The sequence below is a fragment of the Sardina pilchardus genome, chromosome 15 (genome assembly GCF_963854185.1).
Source record: "Sardina pilchardus chromosome 15, fSarPil1.1, whole genome shotgun sequence".
NCBI lineage: Eukaryota > Metazoa > Chordata > Actinopteri > Clupeiformes > Clupeidae > Sardina > Sardina pilchardus.
This window is the reverse complement of record NC_085008.1, coordinates 9,720,642-9,745,412: the sequence shown is the minus strand read 5'-3', so window position 1 is coordinate 9,745,412 and position 24,771 is coordinate 9,720,642. Positions and strand designations below refer to the sequence as shown.

General features: G+C 43.3%; 1 protein-coding gene and 1 long non-coding RNA gene across 5 annotated transcripts in view; both read right to left on the bottom strand.

Moving 5' to 3' along the window:
* Positions 1 to 17,639, bottom strand: part of atp11b (ATPase phospholipid transporting 11B) — a 38,279-nt gene extending 20,640 nt beyond the window's left edge. For 2 of the 4 annotated variants that reach the window (XM_062555772.1, XM_062555775.1), the window contains exons 1-18: positions 17,285 to 17,638; positions 10,168 to 10,284; positions 9,923 to 10,012; positions 9,034 to 9,114; positions 8,357 to 8,464; positions 7,753 to 7,881; positions 6,751 to 6,854; positions 6,479 to 6,526; positions 6,004 to 6,068; positions 5,806 to 5,887; positions 5,503 to 5,653; positions 4,888 to 5,085; positions 4,416 to 4,574; positions 3,814 to 3,989; positions 3,629 to 3,697; positions 3,472 to 3,545; positions 3,140 to 3,243; positions 1,682 to 1,863 (exon numbers count right to left, since the gene is read on the bottom strand). In XM_062555772.1, coding sequence (XP_062411756.1) covers positions 1,682 to 1,863; positions 3,140 to 3,243; positions 3,472 to 3,545; positions 3,629 to 3,697; positions 3,814 to 3,989; positions 4,416 to 4,574; positions 4,888 to 5,085; positions 5,503 to 5,653; positions 5,806 to 5,887; positions 6,004 to 6,068; positions 6,479 to 6,526; positions 6,751 to 6,854; positions 7,753 to 7,881; positions 8,357 to 8,464; positions 9,034 to 9,114; positions 9,923 to 10,012; positions 10,168 to 10,284; positions 17,285 to 17,311 — 1,964 coding nt within the window. In that variant the 5' untranslated portion in view covers positions 17,312 to 17,638. Of the gene's footprint in view, positions 1 to 1,681; positions 1,864 to 3,139; positions 3,244 to 3,471; positions 3,546 to 3,628; positions 3,698 to 3,813; positions 3,990 to 4,415; positions 4,575 to 4,887; positions 5,086 to 5,502; positions 5,654 to 5,805; positions 5,888 to 6,003; positions 6,069 to 6,478; positions 6,527 to 6,750; positions 6,855 to 7,752; positions 7,882 to 8,356; positions 8,465 to 9,033; positions 9,115 to 9,922; positions 10,013 to 10,167; positions 10,285 to 17,284 lie in introns of all 4 variants that reach the window. The other 2 variants (XM_062555774.1, XM_062555773.1) reach the window with 2 other exon arrangements.
* Positions 17,640 to 21,652: 4,013 nt separating this feature from the next.
* Positions 21,653 to 23,566, bottom strand: LOC134101905 (uncharacterized). The gene is made up of 3 exons (XR_009941465.1): positions 23,183 to 23,566; positions 22,399 to 22,642; positions 21,653 to 21,887 (listed from the first exon to the last, which is right to left on the bottom strand). It is a non-coding gene; the product is annotated as an uncharacterized LOC134101905 (long non-coding RNA).
* Positions 23,567 to 24,771: the final 1,205 nt, after the last annotated feature.

Genomic DNA, 24,771 nt, shown 5'->3' with positions numbered 1-24,771 from the left:
AGCAGTATCTCTCTCTCTCTCTCTGATCAATGGATGCCATGCTCTACAAGCTTCTGCACAGATGCATGGGCGCATGAGCACCCCCCATCCCCCCCCATCCCCCACCTACACACACACACACACACACACACACACACACACACACACACACACACACACACACACACACACACACACACACACACACACACACACACACACACACACCAGTGAGTCATAGCACACAGAGGGAAACAGCAGGAATGGCTAGTGGATTAATGCTGCTGCCGATGCTGCCGCTGAGGTTGGGGGCCAGAGTCATGACTCAGTCGCTCCTGTGCAGGCTGCGGTGGCTCACCAAACACAGCACAGCAACGTGGCCACGAGCTCCACTGGAGCAACATACTAAACACACAACACTGGCCCAAAAGCCCCAGAGCACACGAGGATACCACAACACAACAACAACAACAACACAACAACATACCCCCACTGACAGTACACCAGTGCTACAGTCACAGCTTGGCAGACAACATATAAACATGAAATACTAACGTTCACAGATATCCAGGCTGAAAATGATACGAATGTGAATTAAGTAAGGGATAACATATACAACGCTGGTCATTATCGGAAAATAAGTCCCGACAGGATGAACAGAACATTTTGCTTCGTCCTGAAGGGACTTATTTTCCGAAAATGACTGGCGTTCCATACAGTACACTATCCCGTTTATTATACGGCTACTTGCCAAAACGAGAAAAGAAACTTAACTCAAAGCAATGACTTGGCTACCGTTTTGTGGCTTCCGCTAACAAAATAAATAGTTCGCCACACAACAGTTGACAAGTTGTAGGTGTTGCCTGGCAACGTTCTTACTAGCCGAGTTTCACTTTCAATGAAATTCCATTGCAACCAGCAAACGAATTTGTTGCGGATTGATATGAAAGACGTGAATTAAAAGCACAAAACTCGTTGCCATTGACAGCGGTCATTATATACTTTGCAACGGTCATTATACAGATTTAATGACCGGTAGAATTTTGGGAAATCCCATGCAAGTCAATGGAGCGTTCTACTTGCATTGTGAAGAGTATAATAAATTAAAATAAATTACAATCAATAAAGTTATGAGCCATGCTTCAGTGCTTAGATAATCTTCATTACACATTCAAGTAATGCATAAGTAAATCTGAGGCCTCCATTGTGCAATGACAGATGTATGTGATTAGAGCAAAGGGTTCTGCAACATGTGCAGTGTCTCTTGACAAACAGGATGGGCGGGGCACACAGATCACCTTCCACACGTCAACAGTCAGTTAAGATCCTGCTATTCTAGACGTGGCCAGTGACCTGACTATGGTTCACTACTTGTTGTTTGTTGTTGTTGTTGTTGTTGTTGTTGTGTGTGTGTGTGTGTGTGTGTGTGTGTGTGTGTGTGTGTGTGTGTGTGTGTGTGTGTGTGTGTGTGTGTGTGTGTGTGTGTGTGTGTGTGTGTGTGTGTGTGTGTGTGTGTGTGTGTGTGTGTGTGTGTGTGTGTGTCCTTTGGGGTTCGGACATGCACAGTTCCCCAGCAGGTTTAACTTGTCACAGCCTCTACGTTATACTGTATGTCTATATATCTCTGTGTGTGTGTGTGTGTGTGTGTGTGTGTGTGTGTGTGTGTGTGTGTGTGTGTGGGTGTGGGGCCAGCTGGACTCACTTGTCCTCGACGCCGGTGGCCCCCAGCAGCTCCAGGTCCTGCTCGATGAAGCTGAAGACGTCGGCCAGGCGCTCCTCGCGCTGCTGCAGGGCCGTGCGCGCCTCGTGCAGCCGCCGGTCCACGTCCTGGTACTCCTCCGCGCTGAAGTGCCGGCACGCCACCACCAGCGTCCGCAGACCCTTCTGCTCATCACAACACACACACACACACAAGCACACACACACACACACACACACACACACACACGCACACACGCACACACACACACACACGCACATACACACACGCACACACACACAAAGAATGCATCTGCATAATTATGACAATTAATGTCATTTCAAATTTCTCACAGTGCCAACTCAGCCATTCCTACGCCGGCTCTGTATTCCAAGAGTTAGTGGCGTGACCTACAGCCAAAGCCATATCCATTAATCAAACAAAGCGATTTTGATTTACACTGGGCACTAACATAATACATAATCAGTTGCCAGAAGCTTTTATCAGTAATAAGATAAAGTGCATGAAGCTTTTGCAATGTTCTCACAAAGCCATTGAAACCTGTGCAATTCATGTGGCTAGTAGTACTGTGTCAACAGCCGTTATCAGCCACGTTACAAAGCGAGTCCTAGCCCTGACCAGATAGAACAGCCATTACCTATATGCCACGTACTTCCTAGAATGCTTTTCAGCCGGCACAAACATTTCCGATGGACCATCACCTGTTTTGTACAGTAGCTGCTATTGTTTTAGCGTACCTGTTTACACGGACCTGACTGGGTGCTACGCCTGGTGAATGAGCATGTTATAATGCTGAAGGATTTATGTGTGTGTCAAAATGAAATAGAGTTACTCTATTGGGCATGAACAAGATATCTTGTGTCAGAGTGAACATAAAAAGAGCAGAATAGAACAGAAGTTGCTATTACTGACGCTCCCCCTGGAAATAAACGTGCCGGCTGAAGAGCCTTCCGTGGCATATAGTCCATTGCATACTTTTCAAGAAAGTACATAAAACGGTTTGTTTTGAGTGAGTTTGTTTTACAGATGGATAGGTATCCAATGCACCCTGTCACATCTATCTGACAGTCCTCCAAAATTCTGCTCATTTGTAGTGGAGTTGGGAAGCCATTACGAACAATGAGCATCACTTGTCTGCCTGCTGTGTGTGGGCCACTGACAACTGAGCAGAGAGACAGCCACAACAGCATCTCTCCATCTGTGTGAGTGTGAGGTCTAGCGCTCTCTCTCAGCTGTACTATTGTTTTCAAATGAACACTGCTTCTCTGAGAGTCTGTGTGTCTGCGTACTGTGTCTGTGAGAGCTTCAGAAAATGTGATGAGTCACAGTGTAGATCATTCAGCTCGGATACTCCCAACAGCTCTAGATAGTTGTGGTCCAACCAAACTACTAAAGACCTCAGCCTACGTAACGGAATAGCCGGATGTTATGAAGTCCTACCAACGCAAACTCATCCACATGGACTCTCGTCTTCTCCAGCTCTCCACTCTTGACGTAGGGAAGAATGGCAGACTCCGCTCCTTTGGTAAACAGCACTTTCTCCCCTGACCAGGGATGACATGAGTGACACATAATTAGATAATGTGGCAAATAGTGATTTTAAATATACTAAATGGGTTACTGGCAACAGACTGTGCAGTCAAGAGGAAGAAAAACCGTAAATCCAGAAATAAGCTTAGAGGATCTCGTCTGCCACCCTAATGATCCCAAAATGGGGATAGATTTGACATCCTACGGGGGGGGGGGGGGGGGGGGGGCATTAGCATACATACCTGAGGGAGTCTGCAATATCACACTCATTCTTCTTCTGTTTGCGTCAAACTCTAAGACATGGAGCAGTTTATATCTGTGGAGAAGTTACCAAAAGTTACAAAAATAGCAAAAATGTTTGCATCAGTCAATCATCTCTTATGTGAAGGCCATCTTTACCGTTCAGCTTTTCCAAATGTCTTAATTTCCATGAATTCTCCATTGCTCCCTAAGAATGTCACCCCCATCCTAGGAGAGGAAAACACATTAGTCATGTGAAGAAGTGTAGACAGGGGGAATTCAATCTGCAGTGGCATCAGCAGAAAGCCCACCGTTTTTTAATAAACTGGAAAGTGAGCTAATACCTTTTGGTGGCCTCCACCAGCGCCTTCTCATCAGGCGAGGAGGCGTAGTACTCCATCTGGGTGAAGCCGTTAGCGTGGGAGAAGGGGTCGCCGACACCTCCGTCCGCCTGGTCGTAGCTGATCTGTACCGTGTGGCACAGCGAGACTGCTTTCAGGAACAGCTCTTCCTCACGGAGCTGGGTGCGTGAACAAACAAGACATTAACAACCACATGAGACAAAACATCTGGAAACATGATGCTTGCCCTCTTACATGGAACTCATCTAAGAGGCAGAGGTAATGCCATGCTTTTTATTCAGCACCAATATCAATTTGAGCATAAGCTAACAATTAGAGTAAATACACCCCTATCAACTAATAATGCAAATATTATATGGGTAAATACTGGGTGTGGAAATTAAATCCCTTTCCACAAGGAGATTGTTATCCACTGGTATGGGCAACAATGTCTGTGTGTTTGTGTTTCTGTGTGTGTGTGTGTGTGTGTGTGTGTGTGTGTGTGTGTGTGTGTGTGTGTGTGTGTGTACAGTATGTGTGTGTGTGTGTGTGTGTGTGTGTGTGTGTGTGTGTGTGTGTGTGTGTGTGTGTGTGTGTGTGTTTACCAGATGAGGGATGGAGCCGTCTGGTGAGTCGTCCGTTACACCCTCTGGGACGAGCTTGCCGTTGATCTCCTGGTATTTGATCCCATTAATGGAGCATTCTCGGAACTGCATCTCGTTTTCAGTAAGTGTTCCAGTTTTGTCCGTGAACACGTATTCCACCTGGGGCACAATATGGGGATCTCACCTTTAGAGTTACGCACTCACAAGGACATCTGATGCTTACAAAACACAGCAATCAATAGCAGCAGTCTGAACAAGAAAGGGACTTTGAGCAAAGGAGAGAAGGGGGGGGGGGGGGGGGGGCTTCATACAGCCAATTGATTTCAGGGAATGCTGTATAGATTGCTGTAAAAGGTGATCATATTGGAAGCCATTTGCTTGTGTTGCACAGCCACATTGCCTTGACCACTTTGTCATTGTGCCTTTCTTATGTGAAGCATTATATTCAGACTTGCATGTTCTAAACACACACCTGTCCAAGCTCCTCATTGAGGTCTGAGGTATTGACTTGTGCCTTCTCGTCACTCTCCTCATGATATAAATCCAAATCCCAGCCGATGAAAAACGATCCCAGGAACTTCTGCATCTCCACAGTGACATATAGTGATATTGGGATGATGAAATTATACAACACGAGGAACGCCAGGAAATCCGAGATGAACTTCAGAATCTGAAAGGTTAAACGGATAACAATGTATTTATAAACAGACAACACAAACAAGACAAACACCTTGACGTCAACCACTGCAAACAGGAGTGGAAGTGTGAGGGCAGCACTTTTCTTTTCTGAGTGATGGGAGATGTCAGGCTTCCAAGCAATACTCAAGAGTGAGGGAGGCATTTTCTCTTATGGCCTGTCACAATATTTAGAGTCATATGCACGACACTCTCTCCAGGGTGTGCAATACACAGCCAGAGGGGACTTGGAGATTCTCCACTAGGAAAAAAAAACAAAAAACTCCTCCCTAACATCCCCCGACAAGGAGGAAGGGAAGTGGCTTTATTCAAAACAGAAGAGGAAGCGGTTGATGACGTGACCGTTTAACACGGAGGGAATCAAAAGCAGACTCGAACTGAATGAAGAGACCTGGCTGCTGTTCCTCTCCAGGTCGGTCTTCTGGTTGTAGAAGGGCTCGTTCCACTTGTCCTCGGCCTGCCAGGCATACTTGAGGATGGTGCTGAGGATGGCCTCGAACAGCAGGATCCCCAAGTAGATGATGAGAAATGTGTTCATGGATCTGTGACCGCACGCAACAGAGACATCGAGGGAAAAGGGGACAAAAAAAAGAAAAAAAACCACGCTGATTAGAATCGACTTGGACATTAATATCACTTTAGGGCCAGCAGGCGAGGAGTTCTCAACATAACAAGGAGAGGGTGCCATTCCTACTTTTCCACTGCTGATCGCTTCTGTGATTTGCACTTGTAGTTGAGCGCCATCTTGGACTCCATGCCCGTGTACACCGCAACCCCTGAGGAGAGTAGCGGAGACAAGAAAGACATGACTTGGACAATTCATGATTCGCCAGCCAAACTGTAGTTAGTTGTGGTAGCTGTTAAGATGTTGACCACAGTGTAATGACCCTACCAAATATTTCTTTGGTGTTTTTCAGCCGAGCTCCTCTCAGCAGCAAGTTTTCTGGTCCCAATGGTCTGAAACCGCAAACATACATTTGGAACAAATGGTCATCGGAACATCAGGTGAATTTTGGCCTCATTTAATAGCTGCAATGGACGCAAAGGCCGCCAGCCCCGAGAGACCTTTGTTTCACACCGAATCTGGGTTTGGAATTTCAGCCACAAGAGTCACTGGTGAATCATTAATGAGAGCCATTATGTTTGAGTCATGGAGTGGAATATTTCTCTCTCTCTCTCTCTCTCTCTCTCTCTCATCCGTAGCAGTCTTTTTCTGGTAATGTCCATTGGGGCTGGCACAAGGCCTTGTTCCCAAAAGAACTTAAATAATGGGATAATAATTTGGAATGTGGAAAATATAATTGACTACTTCGACATGAACTGAGAAACAACGCCAAGAGCCATATTGCTGAAGTCAGCTGTCTTACCTTACAATCTCCTCCCCTTGCTGTGTTACAGTTATTCTCCCCACAAACCTGGAGGAGGGAGAAAAGAGGCACATTGTGCTGATCTGGAGTTGAGTGAGTAATAGAGAAACTGCCACGGCAGGCGACAGTCGCTCCCCTCGGCTAAAAATACGACATTCTGACACACAGAAATGTGAGTCTGTGCAAAGGAGAGTTCCCTCGGCAGCGCGAGCCACTGAAAGGAGTTGTCAGGATAACGGATGGCCCTGTGTGGCGCTTGTGGCTTGCCGTACCTGTACAGGTCAGCCTCAGGCTGCTGGCACTCCACCACCGCTTGCAGGGCCTCCAGTCTGGACACCGACTGGGATACGGCTGTCTCTGGCACTGCAAAGTGGGTCTGAGCATTGAGCAAAACACACACACACAAAGGCACATATTAAGGGAGAGACCAGGTTAGCCCAATGTAGCCCTGTGTTGTCTCTATAGAGCCATTCATAATTCAAGAGAGCACATTTGCAACCGGCATTGTCAGTTTGAAAAATAAAAACGCAGATCACTTAATACAATCTCGTCAGTGGGAGGATGATTGATAGGGTTTTTAAACAAATGTTCAAAACAAAAACAATGCACTAGGAGTCTGATGAAATTATTACTATCCTGGATTTGGGCCAATGAAATAATTAATTGACGATATGAAAGAAGGTTTAAACAAAGATGCAAATAAACACACATCTTGAAACTAAATGCAAGCCTTTGCCATCTTGGAAACAACTGATTTTAGACTTAGATCTTACAGAGCTTATTTAGGGATATATTGGCCAGCTAAACAAGGAACACTAGGCTCTAATTAGGTGAGGCAAAGATCCAAGGTCCAATCACTGTATATAGTGGGCTATTTTTAAGTTCATCAGAGCCCCTATCTACTCAATATACAACAAGTGCTCTATATGTGGAAAAGCGCTTAAGAGCATCTGCTCATCCAATAAAGATATTAAAACCGCTCTAAAAACCCCAACCCAAAACCACCCTTTTCTGTCTTGACTCCATGCCTCAAAATAACACCATATATATATAATTAGCGAGCTCTCATGACTTGATTAGAAACAGATAATTAGATATATCCAGCCCTGGGCGAGAAGCTATCCCTTGACGCCGCGTGTAGTGAGACGTATCCAATCCAACCGGCGTGGAGACGGCCCATTACGGCTCTGCTCACATCCCCAGCGGAAGCTCTCAGTGCGGAGCTGCTCAGCCCGGCGGAGGGACTGTGAGGAGATTATAAGAGGGAGCCCCACCTTCAGATTGGTCTCCCCGTCCAAGCTGGCCGTGGTGATGTGGCAGGTGCCCTCCGCTCGGTCCGACGACAACAACACCAGGTCCGCCGGGAACGTCTCATCTTTGGCTACTCTCACTATGTCCCCAACCTGTAGGACAGAAATGGGAAAAATGAAGTGCACATGCTAAACAATGCTACAGGACAGTCAATTAATTTGGCATCATCTCTACTCTACACTTTGCACAGCTCAAGAGATGATTATCAAATCTAAAATTATTATCAAATATTCTAAATAATCAAATATCATAACATGTATTATAAAATACAATAAAAAGGACTGAAATATCTCAACTTTCTAAAAAAAAGAAAAGGTTCAAAACAGCCGTGTGAAATGGCGACAGCTGATGGATTCTCAAAGAATCAAAGTGACAGACCAAGCAGCGTCTCAATTTGGTTCTGGTTGACTTATCACTTCACAGCCACCAGGACCGCACGTAGAGCAAAGGCACAACTGCATGAGCCTTGCTCTGATGCATCCTCCCATAACATACACACACACACACACACACACACACACACACACAACCGAACCGATACTCGTGCAGATGGTGGGAGCGTCTTACGCGGATGTTTTTGGAGCGCGTCTGCACCAGGCTGCCGCTGCGGACCACAAACACCGGAGCCCCGTTGACCTCGTTGTCAGCTTTGTGCCGCAGCCAGTCCTCATAGCCCTGCAGGTGTGCAAGCAGCCAAGAGTTAAGAGTGCAGTCAGTGTCTCGGAGCACAGGAGTGTTCAGCAGGGAGTGGCAGAGCCTGAATCCTACTGAACCATCCTCTCTGTCCTCACTGTCTATGGGTCTACCGTAATTTCCTGACTACTAGCCGCGGCTTATACTTTGATTTTGCACAAACGCCATTGTACAAAGCTAGAATCTTGACTAACTGGCTGTGCAGTAATTTCTCATCCAAATGTCTTCTGAGAGACTGGTCACTTATTCAAATGTTCCAACTTAACCCAGTGGATTTTGTTTTCACTGGGTTACACGCATTTGAATACTGCATATTTGAATGCAATCCCCAAACAATGGCAGTGTGACTCTGTGCCTTTTTAATATTCAGAACAACCAGAGCTCTAATCCTGGTTTAATGTCTATGTTGCCACGGGGCAGCCTTGCAAATCAGGTGCTAGAGACTGAGCTGCGCTGAACTAACTCCAATAAATAGGTTGCTTCACTATTACAGTTTCTAAGGAGCTCCTGCAATAGCTGGAAACCTGAGTAGCTCACTGAGAGCACCTCACCTGTTTGATGGCAGTTACTGTGATGACAAAGAACAGAGGAAGTCCACTTGTTACTGGAGAAGTGGGTGTATCAATCATTAGCTGAGAAACAAACAAACATAACAAAAAAAATGCACTTAGCTTGCCAAGATTTAGGAACAGGTGTAACCAAATTATTAATATATCCATTGCACAAATGCACCGAGCACTCACACACACTGTACATACTGTATACAGTAGAATGTATCCACACACACACACGCACACACACACACACACGCACACACACACACCCATATATTTGCATACAGTGGAACACAAAGCTCAGAGGAGACTGCAGTACGCAGCCATGGTGACACTGGAGGTGGAGGAGGAGGAGGAGAAGAGGAGGAAGATGGGGTTTAGAGAGAGCTTAATGCTTTGTGAGCAGCGAGACGAGCGCGCTCAGTGGGCTCCCTGACGCATCACTCAAGCAGAGCGGCTCCGCTGGACTCCTTGAGGGCTCGGCGCGCTCAAGAAAAACAACGGCAACCCTGGCTGCCATCGCCTCGCCCACACACACACACACACACACACACACACACACACACACACACACACACACACACACACACACACACACACACACACACACACACACACACACACACACACACACACACACACACACACACACACACACACGCACGCACACACACACACACACCAACACACACAAACACACAGTCACACGCTGCATCAAGCAACAGTTAGCCCAGAGAGACAGTCAGAGAGGGTGAGAGAAAGGGGAGAAAGGGAAACAGAGAAAATGTGGGAGCGAGAACAGGGGATAGAGTAAGTGAAAGTAGGAAGCAGATGAGCGTGCAGAGATAGAGGGCTGGAGGAAGAAAGGAGACAAGCAGCCTCTCACCTGCACGAGGAAGATGATGAGAAAGTAAAAATTGGCTATCCTTCTGAACTGCTCGAACAGGTTCTTGGGCACAAAGTTCCAGATGGTGTACTGTGGGGGGGGGGGGGGAGATGTAAAGACAGACATTAGTCCCTCCACACTGGACATACACACACCAGTCTGTGTGGAACAAGACCGACAACTGTGCGAGCGCTGATGGAAGTGAGCTGCTGGCCCAGTGGGGCGCTGCAGTGGCCCAATCTCACCTTGGAGGATATGATGCGGTTGTCAGCAAAGCGCTGAGGGATATAATGCCCATTTTGGGGAAAGCGGTTCGCGATGTACACCGTCCTGGTGTCGCTCTGATGGGGAGGGTCAAAGCCCTGCAGGAGACAGAGAAATAGAGCACAGGGTAAATTACAGGCATTTCAATGGTACCGCATACAGCACCAGGATAGACAGAGATACAACCGGAGAGAAAGCAGCCATGAAAAGACAGGTGGTGGTGCTAACAATTTATTTGTCCACAAGCAGAAGGATTTGTGGTTTACTAAAACAATACGCTATGCTCGCTGGATCGGGTGTTGTTGCCTTATTAGGGGGGGAGAGGGATATTTCTATCTGCAGTGGGCATGCAAATTTCATAGCGTCTGTGAAATTACCAATGCGGCACACGGCGCCTGGCATGAGACAACTCAATGAGAGCTGAGAGCACTCAAAAGAGGAGCACGCAGCTTACTATCGGCGCTTAATGGGAGGAGGATGTGTGCGGACGGAGACCAATCCCGACCAAATCACACGGCACAGGGGCGCCGAGAGACATCGGCGCAAATGACCGTCAGCGGAGCCAGCTGGGGCAACCGCACAGCGCTGTTCTACACGGGAGCAAATGTTGTGATCTGGGGGGTGCCAACTTCACAGAGCACTGAGGCAGAAACCCGGCCCAGGAATCCGGCCTGACACCTGCCTGACAAATCCAACAGGACAGAGCTCACTTCCATCCCCGTGAAGCTGGTGTGGGGTTGGAGCAAAGACTACAGACAAGGGGACAAATGCCTCAGAACAAAGGAGCTATACTGCAGTGTACATTACTTTTACCACTGCAAACTTTGAATAAAGCTTGCACAATGCACTGAGCATGGCATAACCTCATCGAGATATGATCACGTTAAGGGAAACAGGAAGTGCTGAAATAAACTGACAACTACATCACCAAAGTGGCAACTGATGCTGTCGGTTTTTATAACAAAATAAAAAAAAACAATTTTAAGGTTATTAAGGTTTTTAAGGTAATTTTTTTAAGGTCATCGCTTCCCTCATTAAACAGTTAAACTAGATAAAGTACCTTTCATTATGTACTTGGGCTGGTAGTACAATCAACTTTACTCATTCTAAATGTAAACCAAGCCCTACTGAGTCTAACACACTTTATGTCCAGCTAACATTGGGTGGCATGGTAGATGAGAATGAAATAAATGCAACCTGAACTGTAAAAGCCAGTTCAACCAGTGTCATGTGCCTGAGCATAATCAGATCAAGTCCCAATACCACATCTCCCCACTTAACTTAAATTACATCTTGTAGCCGTTTCAGCCTCTGTAATGTATAGATGACTGTACAATAGCCCTCAGGTTAAACATATTATGCTAAAGAAAAGATAGAGGAGCAGGATCTGAGTGTATTGGCTGTTGTGGGACTCAGCGGTGACAGAGCGGCCTCTTCCGCGGCTGTGGAAAAAAAAAAGTGGAGAGTGGAGAGTCGGCCACGTCATCTAGACCCAATGGCAACACATGCATTCAATTACCGTCAGGCCTCGCTACACATTTCTATTTGCACTGTACACACTACAGTGCTGCTGCATACAAGCTGTTGTGTATGCTTCAAACAAGCAGAAACGCACACAGACACACACACACAGCTCTTCAGACACATACCTTTCCTTTCATACTCGCTCTAAAATGAGCGAAATGCCCTTATGGCACCCCTGTGCAAATGAGAGCAACCCGAAGCAATGTGAGAAGTGTGTCCTGTGTCTCATAAGAAACAGTCAAGTATTGCTGCTCCTTTTTTCTCAGGACATGATTACACTCTTACTGGCAGATCTTGCGAAATGAATGTAACGTTAAGAGGAAATGCATGGCCAGATCAAGAGCAAAATTATGGTCACCACCTCTTGTGTGCTGTGACTGTTTTTTTAACCATATCACTTTTGGGTTTTTTAACTTTTCCTTTTTTTGGACTTCTGCAGGCAGGAAGCAAGCCTAGTTCTGGACTGGGAGCCTTTCTTTATTTCATGATGCATGTAAACCAGGTCTCACCACTGTCTCTTTCTTTACATGACAAAGCCACACGCCTCACTAGCCTACACGGCTGGCTGATCTGGTTTTCTTTCACTTTTGGCATTTCCCTCACTCCCTCACAAACCTTAACCTACAGGTACACATGCATGCACACACCCACACTCACAAACACACGTAAACAGGCTACCAAGCCTGACGTACACATCCATTTCTGCTCCATTAAGGCCTGGAGAGCAGCTTGGGGGGGACAAACTGGTCCGGGAGCATTAACTAGATAATGAATTAAAATGGGATGTAATAAATCAGGCCAACAAAGAGACAGGAAGGGCTAATTAAAAACAGCCAATTAATGAGAGGGCCACTGGTGCAGACAGAGTCACTTTCCACTCCTCAGGGCTGGACGTCTGAAGTATATCACCATGCTTAGTGGACAGCCACTCATAGACCGCTTTCAAAACACACACGATGAGTGGTATTTCACAGAAACCAAATTCATCACGCAGTATGCATGTGTTTGTAATGAGAGATACAGAATGTTTAGCCAAATTCCAAAAATCAATACTGGTAAAGGGTCATCACTAACTGCATCATGTCAACCATACAGTAAATGCACTGTGTTAGGAGGGGTTAACAGTATGGTGCATGAGCCTTAATCAGTTTCTGTGTTTCCTGTGACCACACTCACAATTCAATATGTGAGCCATGAATATGGCATCCACTTTCCCTTCAGCTCAATAAATCACTGACTGCGGGTTTGTTTGGGTGTACCAGGCGCTGACTGCATGCAGTGTGCATATATCGGAGTGCGTCTAGGAGTGTGGAAAAAGTTTTCAAGTATGTGTATGTGTGTGTGTCTATGTGTGGTGGTATGTTTGTGTGTGTTAGTGGGAACCCTGAATGTGTATAATGCTTGGCTCTCTGAGGACAGCTATCATTATGATGGATGGAATCGTTCTCCTACTTGGGCCGAGCATCCCTGATTAAACATTCATTACCCAGACGCAGTGTCTGCCTGAAAGCCTTCGCCGCCAGTGGCTTATCATCTGTGGGGAGCTAATGAAGTGGGGATGATAACCCAGACAGGTACCGCCATCAAATCTCTAAAGGCCATGCGCTTGGTCTAAACAAGTTCAGCATTCTGGCCCTGTCGAAGGAGGACCTGGGTCAGTGTCGGTGAGAAGCACCTGTCAATCACTCATCCCATGGCCAGTTTATTATGCTGCAGCTCTGCCGCTCAAGATTACCTCTGCCTGCCTAACTGACATCAAGCAAGGCCTCTTGTTTATGAATGAAATCACTTCAACAAGGCTGCTGCTGACCGGCAATGAACCTACACAACATGAAATGAGAGGGGTCTTTTCAGGCTGACTCTATATGTGAGGAAGATGTGGGCTAAGACAGTTGGCTACACTCCATGTACTGCAGGTAGCAAAAACACTGAGGTAGCGTGCAATAACAATTCTATACGTAGAGATATTACTCTCAGCCTTGTGAGAGTACTTTTGAGCTTTGGCTGCAAGATAAATAAATGATGTCACAGGGACAACCACGCTTGCGCTGAAAAACAGTTTACTTATCACCAGCCCGATTGACAGGATATACCACAGCATACTGTCTGCAATACAACAGAATGCAGTACGTATTCCACGATCCTCCAAAGTCCATTTGATGACAAACAGCCTGCCACATATCGAGCCTAAAAACAACCATGGTGTTTGACCTCTCGCTGTGTCCTCTCAATGCAACCCAAACATCCAAAGGGGAGATCGTGTCAGATCACTTTTTTGCCACAGACTGCCTGTGTGCTTGGTTCGACCAGGCTTCGTAATGAGATGCTTCCTCCTGTAGGGCTTCTCATCACTGCATACTATCATTAAGGAAGAGAGGAAGGCTGCACTAGACTTCTCCCTTTGATCGTTCCTTACAAAGTCATAGTAAGATGTTAATCACGCAGTTGTTTCACATTCAACTGCACTGATGTGCTATAATGTGTTGCTTCTGTAAAATCACAACACAGTGCTGATCTTTACAATAAAATAAAACGCTGCTATAGCAAAAGTAACTGTTACACTGCTGACTGTACAAGGCACTCTGGAATGTAATAAGCTAATACGGTCAATTTTTACTGTGATGTTCAAAAAGCAAACTTTGAGAAATATGGCACATCACTTCCATAACCATTATAAAACATGTCAACTAGCCACAAATAATGCTTTTTTGCACGCGTTAGTAACGGTGAAATTGCCTCCAGGTGGGTTTAATTAGAAGCCACACCCACCTTTGCTGATTAAAACATTCAGAGCTTTCAACTGGAAACACTCCATTTGATCTGAGCAATGTCTTAAAGCAACAGTATGCAGCACGTTGCCACTTTTTGCTACTGTATGTCTGTATAGTTCTCACATTATCGACAAATGCATTTTGATGGTATATGGTCATGCCACGGGTGGAACACACCATGTCATTCTCACTAGCCTCTCAGCAATGCACTACAAAGTCCTCCAGTCCAAGATAAATCACCCTAAAACAATGCAAGAAAAACATTCACACAGTACATATCAAAGTGGATCTATAAGATGACAGTTGACATCCTTGCAAGCTTCTTGTAATGGTCATATCTACCCCAGTAAAGATTAAATTCGTAATTAGAATTAGCAGACTGTATTCAACTGACTATCTTTAAAAAAAATCAGACATGGGCAGAGGAATTTTTGTGGGGATATCTATCTGTTGACATTTTTACCCTATTCAGTCCCTAATATATTCGTCCATAGACTTATAATGGGGCATAAAAAGGGTGATATCACACAAATAGCAGCTTATTGACTGGGTTGTCCATGCAGGTTGTGATCCTGGGACATCCTAGATTTTATTTCTGCATGACAACCTTTTACAGGAGCCCATGTCTGTAAACCCCCTTTGCCCCCTGCCCCCTGTTGTCATGCATTTACTGATACACATAGGTTCACAAAATACTACTTGAGATAATTATCCTGACATGCAAGGTTGTTAAAGTGCTTGCCATTTCTCGTTCCAATACCTCAAAACAATTATCGGAGATGCATGTACAGTATGCAGAGAATGTATCAACAGCAAAAACGGTGCCTTCTAGCTAGTGACTCCAGTAATGAGTACTTGAGACTGTAAATGAATGACACATCCAGACAGACATAGCCAAACTCTAGTTTGACTATGAAAATCGAAATATTTGTTTAAGAATAATGTAAAACAAGCCTCTGCGGATATATGAAGTACAGAGCAGGTTTTAGAACAAACTGACACCTGACACCTGCCAGGTTGTGCTCAGCTCCTTGAACACTGTCAAGAAAGACACAAGTCATGGGGTAAACATTTGAAGACTGCACTGCACAAAAACTGAATGACTGTGTAAAGATACTATTCACTATCCAGCTTCAACCACTGCCTCAAGCAGCACCCTGTTCAATCTATTCTAGACATACGTTTAAAAATGGAAAAGGCCCTAGTGTGATGTATATAGTCACTTTCACTTTAAAATGGAATTTTACAAAAGGATGACCACTTTATGATGAACTAGGCTAGTATGCAAACTAAAGTGCAAACAGTTCAATTCACCACAATTCTCACTAAGAACAACGCTGAAAACCCCATACTTCACACTGAACACTATTAGGGGATACACTTTCGTAGTAGTTCACATGAATATGGGCTACTACAACACATTATTTTTGTGTGCCATCATGTGAACGCTAGGGCTTGAGTTTTCCCAAATTTTCTTATCAAGAGTTTCAACGCGTGTGGGCTTATTTCCTATTCAGAATACATCTAATATTTTATGTTTCCGTCAAACATTATGTCAATCTCCACTGAAATAAGACACCGGCCGCTAGCAAAGGCGGTTGGCCCACTTCTATTCGTGATAATGTGATATGAATGGAACTGTTCTCATGTCAGGTGTACACATCTCCTCTCGGGTCTTCGATGCGTTACACCTGGGCTGCATAGATTCAATAATTCACCTCATAGTAGTGGTTGGGTTGGATATATCGGCTCGATGCATACGGTTAATAAAAACGCAGCATTGGCATACTGCATTTGCCTTGGGTACACTTCAAGTATCGTCAGAGAGTGTTTATTTGCTGTCGAGTTGCTCTTCTTATTTGACGAGAACGTATATTTAAAGATAAGTCTAACCCAATAAATAATAACAACAATATTAATAGACTAAACCGTTTACTTGTCAGAGGCATAGGTTAGCGACGTTAACTGGCCATCTAAGCAGCTATGTTTTTACGTTAGCATCTCACCGTTCACTTATTATGGTTCACCCTGTTCGCAATGGATTAACGTTACCATTAATAACGTTAATGACAGCAAATGTTCTTATAAGTTAGCAGCGTAATCATCACTGTCCATATATTATTAGCTACAGTTAGATTACACCTCAGTTTGCTCGACGAGGGCAAGACAACTCTGAAATCTGCCTCACGCTAACGTAACATAACGCAAGAGGTGAATTCTCCACTAACATGACGGGCATGGCTGAGCTTCAACTTCTTTTAAGTACCAACTTTCAAAAAAAGCAAACAGGCTACATCTTTCTGCAATTTGCCCAAATAGTTGTACAACTTTACAACATGAACATTTTGGAGTTGCGCGAAGACACATTAACGTAACGTTTGGTAGCCATCGGTAAGTTAAACACTACCGTTTAAGTTACTCACATTATGATCAGTGTTACCTCATGTTAGTTAACTTACTAGCAGCTATGCCTTTTAAGCTTTGACAAAGCTATACGACGTCTTAAGCACACATGTTATATTAATTGTGTCATCCCTAGCGAGCTAAAAATATACAAACAACGTTTATTTGTATTAGCTGTGTACAGGCTAGAAGTTACGTTACTTTCTGATTCGTATCTAACACGTAAACGTTATCGTTAACTGAGCTGACTTGCCACGAATCGATGCATTGCCATTACTAACGTTACTTAGTGACATACATTACAGGTAGTGTCAATACACTCCTCCGAAAAAAAAACAATCATACTGTTTCTGTCAACGTGAATGGCACACTACCGTCATGCCAAGACTGTTCATCTTACCAGCTGTTGCCGTATCCAACGTAGCATCCTTGCAGAATTTCCTCAAACGCAGGTAGCTAGCTAGCGTTGTAGCTAGCTAGCTAAGCGTGCTAGCAAAGTTAGCTAGCTTCTCCGACAAAATCTCTCGAACCATTAATATTCCTCCCCATCGACAATTATTTCTGTGTATGACACAACGCATCCGTTTCGCATGTAGCAGCTATGCGTCATACAAACATAAATCTCTCCCCATCACACAAAAAATGCCCTATCAGTTTGTGTAAATTCTACCTGATGTTTTAATTATTAAACCAACAGTAGCTCCACGGCCACTGGCCCCGTCAACATTCTCTGTTGGTTTTGGTCTTGCAAGCGGCTTCATCTACTGCCACCCTTCAACATCCAGGAAGTGACGACGAATTTTTGTCTGAGTGTGGAAGGCAGGCTCGAAGTGGTTTGTTACAAGTGTTTGGGGAATTCCTCGTAGTAATATGAATCCTTTAATGCTGTGGCATTTGACTGAATTGATTGTTTTACACCTACGAAAGAGTAATAGGCTACGTTTTGTTGTATGCGCTGCGCTTCACGCAGCTCCTGTCACCCACAGACACGTAGAAACAGTTTTTACAGTAGGCTAGCCTAAGCCTTCAGGAACAAATCTTCACTCTGTCCTTTTTTCATTCATTCAACATAATTTCCAAATAGGCTACTCCAATGAAAAGAATAGGGCTACTGTAAAAGTGTTACAGCTTGCGTTCTGACCCGTCTTTGGTGGGCACCTCGTTTCAGCTGAAACCAGCATTCAATGCCACACTAGAAGGTCCCTTGTGTTTCTGGTGACAGCCCTGCATGGTTTCTAACCTGGGCTTGAGTAAGCATAAATCATAACTTTGATATAATAACTGAAAAGATAAGATAAGTTGTATGCAAAGCTGTGCAAATAGTAGAATAGAAATGGATTTCAACAGAGCCTTGATGGCAGGCTCTCTCTGATATAGCCTAATTCTGTCAGCTGTCATCACTGTTAGGCTACTTTGGCTGCAGGTAAAAAAAAAATCTGATTGATTCCAATAACGTAGGCCTGCAAGTTGATATCACAAACCAATGCTGCTAAAAATATATAAATGAGCTCTTGTGGCATTTCCAGCTTTAGTTCAGTGACACTGCACTCTGTGACAAAAGACATAGTGAAGTAGGCTATGTTTTCGTATCATCTCAGACATCACAGTTATAGCTATGTATTAAAACTTGGTCCAGGAGAAACATATCATTAACAGTATTCATTGCACAACCATGCAAAATATTGAAAGGCCGAATATTGATTTGTTGAACTGTCACAGCAGTTAAAGATGCTTAGAATTTCCCCAAAGAGATTCATCTAAGTAGCCTGGAGTAGGTGTCTCTGCCAAGAATGCACAGGTTTGTGCGCATTTACAGTAAAGCTCCCTGGATCCTGGCTTCCTTTTGTGTGGCTCAATCACAATGGTCAGCCTCATGGCTTGGCACAAATAGCCACATTTGCAGTTACATTAAGTCATTTTTGGGTTTGTTTAGCTTCCATTATTGTTGCAGAGACATTCAGCAAATATTATCTGCTGTGTCCTGAATGTACCCTGTTGCTGAAATTTGAGTGTTACGTAATGCCAGAGAATCATGTTCTGGTGCATCAAACACGTGCTTACCAAGGTAATCCCATGAATAGCTTAATATTCGTTCAACTAGATCTATAGTGGTGCTTCAATTTCACAGACCCCAGGCCCTTTGTACCACTGAACTCTACATTTAGTTCGTTCGGAACTGTTTAACTGCATTTGGTATTCATACTACCAAAACAAAACATTTGTCAATAGAAAGAGAAGGATACATAGAATGCAGTCGTGTGTGTGTGTGTGTGGTTGTGTGTGTGTGTGTGTGTGTGTTTCTCCAGATTAAGTGTGGATGAGTGGAATGGTGGGATTGGAACGAGATATTTGTTTCTGAGGCATGCTGGCCGTATCACATCAGGATTAGTCTTCTGGTGGAGATGGCACTTCTGCATTATCGGCAGGAAAGACTTTAGATTAGTAACAGCTAGTGAGCTGCAGCTGTTATACTTGGCTGCTTACACTTCCTGGGTGTCTCTCTATGGGTTACCGGCTGTAAATAAGCATACAGATAAGATGAATGCTACACCCACAGTCATTTGCTATAATAGACATTTTGTGGTTGTTATTTATTACCTGATGGGTACACATTGCAGGCTTGGGTGATGTGTAATCTATTGTGCCTAAAGGCATGACAATAGTTTTAGTTGTTTTTGGTGTTTCTTTTCTGCTCCTTTGTGTTAATGTAAAATCGTGCAGCTCATCAGCGCTTTATCACAGGTGGAAATGATCCATAAATAACAAAAAAAGTAGTAATGATTTAACTGTGTAGATGCTTCGATTATGAGCTGTAGTCTCCAGTGCTTAGTGTTTTGCTCAATTGTTTTACATCAGCAGATCCTTGTTTGGGTCCCACCACTCATAGATTAGATAAACCAGAGTTAGCCTACTGGTGTTACCCCTGAGTATACAGTCCAAAGGGTAAAGAATAAGAGATAAAGAGAAAGTAACCGAAAAGCAGGGCTGGTTGCATACTCAAGCTTTTATTTTAGAAATAAATAGAAGAAAATGATTGAGATAAATATTCATCCTACTAAATGCTGTATGTAGCCTATTTGTTGTTGTGTAATAGCCTACAATCATGAATGTAGGAACCAGGGACAGGGATCGGGACCATATGTTGGTCGAGTCTAGTTGTGGAAAGGGGAAGTATCCTATGCTAACACATTCAATGTTACTGAATATCTCTAGTGAAGGTGATTTATACATTTTAATCATCACAGGAAAATTTTCATTAACATTCACTCTAATTCATCATTAACTTTTAACTAACGGTTTGTTCTTCTATCAAGCTGCTTGGGAGCAAGATGTTTATTAACTATCCCAATGCTTATGTAGGCCTAAGCCTAGTCATAGAGTAGTTTTCGAGCTGAATGTACATGGACATGTAAAAAAGGTGTATGGTACATAAATAAGTATAGGCCTACCTATGACTTTTTAAAATCTTATTTTGCTTATGCATAGGCTGGGGGATTATTATTTACCTATACTATATTTCCTTGAGCCACGGCTTTCTTTTACACGTTTGGAGTATTTGTTGTGAAAATACTCAAAAAAAAAAAAAAATGAAATATGTACATTTAATGGTGGTGTCCATATACCTTTCATAAACCTTAGATGAAGTGTGGTTCCCATTCCTAACACCTCGCCAAGCTGTTTTATCTAGTGCCCTATATGTGGAGAGTATCGCCAACTCAAATCATGGGCGCCATCTTTACGACCAGAAGTGACGTCACGTACGTTCGTCTCAATGATGGTCAATAGGGCGAATATGACATGTTGAAACAAATAGCTTAACATCGTCATAAACAAGCCTATAAATGTTATAATATGCATCACTATTCATTAAGATGTAAATGCTGTTGCAAATACGCTGCATTATACATTTTGAAAAAATTAGCAAAGACCAGATAAATAGTGATAAACGTTGCCTAGTTGGAGCCAGCTAGCTCTGAAAACGCCTACGAGGCGAACTTCGTTTATCCAATTTCTTACAGCAGTTAAATATTAGTCTGAGGAAACAACTTGAAATAAAGCAGTAAGAGAAAGCTGAAAGCTTCATTTTGGTGAAATAAGCCTGTTTAGGGCACAATGAATAACATCTTACCTTACTTAAGCCAGCGATCCCTACATGTTGCAGCAACTCTTTGAATCACTGTTAGATTTGACGTCTGACCTCCAGATTCAGGCATACAATGTATTTCGACCGTGCATGAGGCAAGACTAAAATAATACTATTTATTTTCTTTTTTATCAATAAGTATGTTGTTTCAATAGACTCTGGGACAGTAAAAGAAAATAGTTTTAATTGAACACATGTTATTTAAAAAATATATTATTATCATAAAGTTAGGCTATTATTATATAAAGTTATTATTATTACAAAAGCTACATGGAGGTCACCATTAGTTTGACCTCAAACTTTTCCATTAAATAATAACTTACCCTTATGCACAAAACCTGCCAGACAATAATCACATTTTTCCCACTGCCATCACTCAATCTATTGGTAGGTGCCTTATGTATATTGTGGTGCTCTATAGTATGCATCTTCTGACTGCATACTACTGTATGTCTAATTGTTCCAACAGCTAATGCCAGTCAAATTCCTTGTAGATATACTTGGTCAATACAAGCTCATTCTGATACTAAAACACACAAACTTGCTAGGTTTTCAAAAATATTTGTCAATAAAATATATTTCCATTTATTATAATCAAATTAAATAATCAAAGACAAAAATTTCTGACTTGTGTAACAAACATTTACAAGACCATCAGAATCTAGGCCTATATGAAATGCAATATAAGCATGAGGGATGAGGATGAGAGATCTCCATGTACTCTTTTCGGGTGTCACATTGTTGTCCTCCACCAAGTCCATCCCTTCATGGTTCTTTACATGGCCTGATTAGATGACATGGAGTTGATCAGCTGTCTGCGGTGTCCTCCCCTCAGACCAATTGTACCTTTGTTCTCGTCCTGCATATAAAATAATGAAACTCTTGTCATTAAATGGGTAGATGTACATAAAAATACCACTATTTCTACCACTGTAGTAAGGACTGCTCTTCTAAAAAATCTGAAATGTGCACAGGTTGTCATTAAATGTGTATGCTTCTACACCACACTCGTTATCTGTCGCGCACTCTCTCACACACACCCACAAAACATGGGACACAAAGGGAGCAGACCGTGAATCTCCTCTCTCAGCCTCAGACTTGGATAATACAAGGCAGTACCATTTAACACCACACACGCTACATCCTCCTAATAATTTTACTAATGACATCATAGCAAAGTGTACCTGAGAAACTGCAACTAAGTGCCTTAATTAACCAAAAATATAAACATAATAATGTTAATGGTAGAACACGATGAAGAAAGGAAGCTGTTGTTTATCTTGACTTAAATTGATCCAGCTGAGGAAAGCACTTGTTCTTTGGAAGGAATTTCAATTTGTCTGAATGCAATATTGACACCGATCACATACCCTGTCTGTGTATAGTGTATTGTGCACACTGTGGTGGAGACTTGGGTCCATGTTGGGTCCATGTTGACTGGGCTGATTTGGTGATGAGGGGTGTCAGGCATCAGGGGAAAGGTGCTGAAGCAAGGAGCAGCAGCAGTAGCCTACAGGATCTTGAGGATGTTGAGGCGACGGGGCAGGGACCTTGAATCAGCAGACAGCTGTATCCCTCTTACTTCACCAGCCACTGACTCTTCTCTACCTACATCTAAAATAACAAAAAAGACAAAGAGGAAGCATAATATTTACTATATTGCTTTGTTTTATAATACAGACATAATTCATCACCTTAAACCATGAATCAATAAAGCATGGCACACTCACTAGAGGGCTGACCGATTGACAGATTGAAGTATAGCCTACAAAACCAGTGTTGAGCTGAAGTCTGTATTGACACCACTTAATAATGTTGTGATTAGCACACCACCTATCAAGTTTGACAGATAGCTAGCAAACGATATATCTTCAAACTATGCTGTGTAGCCTACTTCAACAGATTTATTTGGACAATACATTCTTAAAATAGGCAAACAAGACGTCTTATTTTGCTCGACAAGAAAGAAAATGCAAAACTAACAAGTTTATCAATGATTACAGATCGCTATGTTACCTGCTAAGCAGCTGTAGCACACACGACACACGTACTGGCTGCTTGTCTTAATAGCCACTTTAGTGCTTCAAAAACGCAAAAATGCAAGGAAATTAAGACCATAAATGATAACAGTATGAGATGAAAAACCTTATTTACCAGAGTTGTTCCAACCGTTTTCCTTTTAGACAAGGTTAAGACGAACGATGTATGATGTATTCGCTGCTCCTCCAGAAGTGGCATCTCTCCGGGTAGTTAGAAACAAAATCCGTGCTGCAAATGTCTTAACAAGTCTTATCACTAAAAATGCTTATGACGTAAACGTTATAATGTTAACGTTATCAGAAAAGTTTCCAGTGAGAAAATGGGTCGCTGTATGGTGAAGATATTAAGACTTAATGCCAACGATACTCAAACACTGCCATCTGAAAGCATTAGAAAGCATTCTAGTCAAAAGTACTTTTGGTAGTAAAAATGGCGTCCATAAAACACGTGACCACCTCTGAACCAATCCTTGGCAGAACTGCTCTGAACATTCCAAACACAGTTGGCGGTACTCTCCACATATAGGGCACTAGTTTTATCGTGCAATGATCGCCACCTACTGGAGACAAAGACATATAGCCTTGCAGAGAATCCTGTCCGTTGATGAAATGGACACTAGTAAGTATAACTAATTGTAACTCTTTTGACTGTATATGAAAGGAAAACAAAAATTAGAGGTTTGCAACAGAAATATTAGGCTTACAATGTTATATTCTCACCGCAAATGTTACTGTTAACACGTCGAGATATGCACTGAATTCGGCCTTCTACTGTAGGTCTAATGAAATGTTAAATAGCTCTCTGGCTAATAAAGGTTTCTGATCTCAAGCGGCCAGGCCTATTCAGTATTTAACTCCTGTTGGTTCGGCTCTTTAGCTGGTTTAACCCTTATCGGCATGTGTTAGTTGGAAAGGACCTGCCTCAACGTCCAAAATAGCCTACGTCCACACGCCTACCTGACTTCTACATGGTTTGTTCGATGTTTTTATTTATTTGTTTTGTATCGTTGTCATAATGTAAGCATCAAGCAGCAGTGGCATGTAGTTATAGTTGTTATAGGCTATAACATGGTATAGCCTAGCTGCAGTGTTCAAGGAGCCTAAAGAACAATTTAAGACGGTTATGACTAGTTTAATAATAGCCACCGTTCCTCAGGATTCAAGTATTTTTCTTGTCTGTTTAGTACGCCACCATAAAGTCACTACCAAATATCCCTGAGCCTATTTCATGTGGAATACATGTAATTGCCCACTTAGGATCCTTAGCCAGGTTTCCTGTTGGTCATGCTTGGTTGCACTTGGCAAAGCTATTCTACCTGAGAGTGTATCAGATTGGGTTTCCAGAAGAACTAATCCTTCCTCCTGCAAATCTCTCAGCCACTGACCCAGAGAGGGAAGTGAGGTGGCCCCCAGTACACCCGTGTGTTTCTTCATGGCTGACCGAACCATGTTTCTGTGTGTGTGTGTGTTTGTCTTTTTGCGCCTGTGTGTGTGTGTGTGTGTGTGTGTGTGTGTGTGTGTGTGTGTGTAGTTGGTACTTGGGGTGGACAGGGGCACTGAGAGAGACTTCCGTGTGCATTAGTCATGGATGTGCAGACTGTGTGACCCTTTCATGAATAATACCCCTACAGACAGGTGAAGCAATTATAAAACCTCATTCTCTTTTCCCCTCTTTTATAATCCTGTCCTCACCAAGATATAGTC